The sequence below is a fragment of the Brachionichthys hirsutus genome, chromosome 9, assembly GCF_040956055.1.
Source record: "Brachionichthys hirsutus isolate HB-005 chromosome 9, CSIRO-AGI_Bhir_v1, whole genome shotgun sequence".
Lineage (NCBI taxonomy): Eukaryota > Metazoa > Chordata > Actinopteri > Lophiiformes > Brachionichthyidae > Brachionichthys > Brachionichthys hirsutus.
In genome coordinates, this window is record NC_090905.1 from 12920574 (window position 1) to 12923929 (window position 3356).

Sequence of the window (3356 nt, forward strand, 5' to 3'; positions counted from 1 at the left end):
ATTATTCGCTGGGCATGCAGGCACTGATGGCTCACAGCGCACCTTTGTATTAAATGGTTGCTCGCTAAACAGGTTTGAGGTTGAAGGTCCGTGTTTGTTGGGATTCATTACGTTAAATGGAATCAGGGAGGGATCCTGAGTATTACCCACTGCGCGCACACCCTCGCACACGTACACACACACACACACACCTACATGTACACACACATACACGCACAGCCGTTCGTTCCTTATTATTTCTCCCCCGCCGCTCTTTGTTTATGTTGTATTGTACATATATGTTTTGCTGAAGGTATTAGAATAGTCCTCCTTGGTTCTGATTGGGCGCTCAGGTTGGTGAGTGAACGCCCTGCAGATTATGTCAGATTGCGTGCAGAAACCAAACCAGCCCAGCCTTTGAACTTCACCGCTTTTGGCTCGTATTCACGCTCTTCCGTTCATTTCCAAGCCAGGTGCTTGACGACAAACCTCAGAGAGGGAGAGAGAGAGAGAGAGAGAGAGAGAAAGAGAAAGAGCAGTGGATCCAGGAGAAATTGCACTTTTACGACTCCTGCAAACTGACTGCGGAACACTGCTTTCACCTTTGAGGATTTCTTTTTACGCGTGTACATCTTGTTTGTGTTTTTCCTGTACTGCCAGGTCTGAAAGCGAGTTGTAACTGGACTTGAACGAACGCGCGCATCAGTGTTTTAACTCGGGCTCTGGATTTTTATTTTTCGTTCTGTTTTGCTTTTGCTCTTTTACGCACGAGCAGCATCCCAGACGTGGCATGCCTGGTGCTGGCCATCTGGACAGGTGAATCATTTCCCCTCCGCGCAATAAGAACTTTTAACACTGGGAATAAAACAGCCCCCTTTTAAAGATGTCAAAGCCCGCCGATCATATCAAGAGACCCATGAACGCGTTCATGGTTTGGTCCAGAGGTCAGAGGAGGAAAATGGCACAGGAGAATCCCAAAATGCACAACTCAGAGATCAGCAAAAGGCTGGGAGCCGAGTGGAAGCTGCTGTCCGAGTCTGAGAAGAGACCTTACATTGACGAGGCCAAGAGGCTGCGGGCTCAACACATGAAGGAGCATCCCGACTACAAGTACCGACCCAGGCGCAAGCCCAAAAACCTGCTCAAGAAGGACAGGTACGTTTTCCCTTTGCCTTACCTCGGGGACACCGACCACTTGAAGGGACTTCCCATGTCCGCCGCGGACACGCTTTTGGGCCACTCGGAGAAAGCCAGAGCGTTTCTGCCGCCGACGTCCTCTCCTTACTCCTTCCTCGACCCGAGTCAGTTCAGCTCCAGCGCCATTCAGAAGATGACGGAGATGCCCCACGCGTTGAGCGCCAGCACTTTGCCGTACGCGTCCTCGTTGGGATACCAGAACGGCGCGTTCGGCACCCTTGGGTGCCCCAGTCAGCACACCCACACCCACCCGTCGCCCACGAACCCGGGCTATGTTGTCCCGTGTAACTGCACAGCCTGGTCAGCGTCCAGTTTACAGCCCCCGGTAGCCTACATACTGTTTCCAGGTATGACCAAGACTGGGATAGATCCATACTCATCCGCACATGCCGCTGCCATGTAACCCTCAAGACTACTTACTTTTTTATTTTATTCATTTGAATACTGAAATGCATGTAAATATATTATGGACAGCGCGTCCTATTATAAGGCATGAACAGAATCAGTCTGCCTTGGACTTGCAACAAAAAGAGAAGAAAACAAACTTTTCCAGAGATCCATGACGTTCCTGACCGGAGCGGAGCTGGGATGTGATGTGAGGGACGGTGCCCTGTGAACTGTAAGAAATGTACATGTTATAACTTTTATGGCAGCCAGAAAAGGAGGCCTTTAACTTTATTTATTGTGTACGTTTCAATGCTGAAATGCTGATTTTGTGTTAGGGTCCTCTTTACTTTGAATTTGGCTTGCACAATTAGCATTCCTATCACCTGTATAGGCCTATATCATTTTTGGGCACTCGTAATTTTATGATGTAATAAGGTCAAAATCAGGACCAATGTAGGCTGGATTATATACGGGTCATATTGTTTATATTTATCAAGAAACTGGCACATAAAACTAGACGGTCTATTTAAGACGACGAAAAGAAAAGAAAAGAATTTACACCCAAATGTTTTATTTGACATTTTTTCCTGTGATTCAGTGCTGATATACACGCGTTACTTTCCCCTCTTTTCGTTTTTTTTAAGAATAACTACTTCAATTCAAGGAGGTATATGTGTAATATCATTTGAGATGGTTATTTAAAATTTGTCATGTTATGGAAAAGGATAATGTATCTAGAAGGTTGATATACCTCCTGCTCTTTGTTCAATGGATGAACAAAGGCATTTCCAATAAAGACAATCTGTCTTCAATGCTATCAATTTCCTGTATTTGTAGGTTATTGGGCGCTTGAGATGACGAAGATAGCGAGATAGCAGGCAAGGCCCGCGGGGTTGAGGAAAACCTGTTGGAATAATAGATCAAATAATAAAACATGCAATAATAATAATAATAATAAATGTAACGTTTTTTAAGCAAAACTATTCTGAGAATGTTGCGCATTTTTAAAGTTCGACTCAACTTGATCCCAAACTGATCGATTCCTTGCTGTTGATTGGCTAAAGACTGAACATTAACAAAGTCAAAGGACAAGCCTCCTCATCCGGTTTCAGCTTCTCTGGGAGCAGCTTTCAGACGCGTCCGTGACACCGCGATGAACCGGTTGATCCTCTGATGTTTGACAGCAGGAGAAGCTTCCCTGGGGGGGGGCTGCGACCCGTTTGACTGCCTCAAGCACATCAAGGAGAGGAGCGTCTTAATTATAGGTTAAACTAATGGGACAAGCTGAACGCGGAGTGATTTTAGATTTCCCCCTGACTGCACAGCAGCTCATCAGCGCCTGTTTGACCAAAATCAAAAAACAAAAATACTGCTGCAATCCAAACCGGTTATCGTGTTTAAACCTGTAGAAACCTGCAATCATTTATCGCCTCGGCTGTTGTTGAGACGATCGGAAAAGGCATACAGCAGGAAATATACAAGCATTTAATGACTTCTCCTCCATTCCTAAAGGAGAGGAGGATTTGTGGATCGCGGCGTGAAGCCTAGACCTCATATTACTACTGTATTAATAATAATAAAAAAAAACAATCATTCCACATCCAAATTGTTTACTTATCTGCCAGGAACATATGGCGAGCGAAGTTAAGATCCACGATTCCGCACTATTGCCCAAGGTGCAATTCAATCCTGGCAGGGAAAGGGGGGGGGGGGGGGGGGGGTAAAAAGAGGGGATATTTTTATGACAGACTTCGTCCTTATCTGGAGCTGTAAATTAGGGTGATACTTCATTG

The 3356-nt window shown here is 45.6% G+C and overlaps 1 protein-coding gene across 1 annotated transcript; it reads left to right on the forward strand.

Moving 5' to 3' along the window:
* Nucleotides 1-741: 741 nt before the first annotated feature.
* Nucleotides 742-2357, forward strand: sox14 (SRY-box transcription factor 14). The gene has a single exon (XM_068743212.1). The coding sequence runs from the start codon at nt 863-865 to the stop codon at nt 1577-1579; it is 717 nt and encodes a 238-aa protein (XP_068599313.1). The 5' UTR covers nt 742-862; the 3' UTR covers nt 1580-2357.
* Nucleotides 2358-3356: the final 999 nt, after the last annotated feature.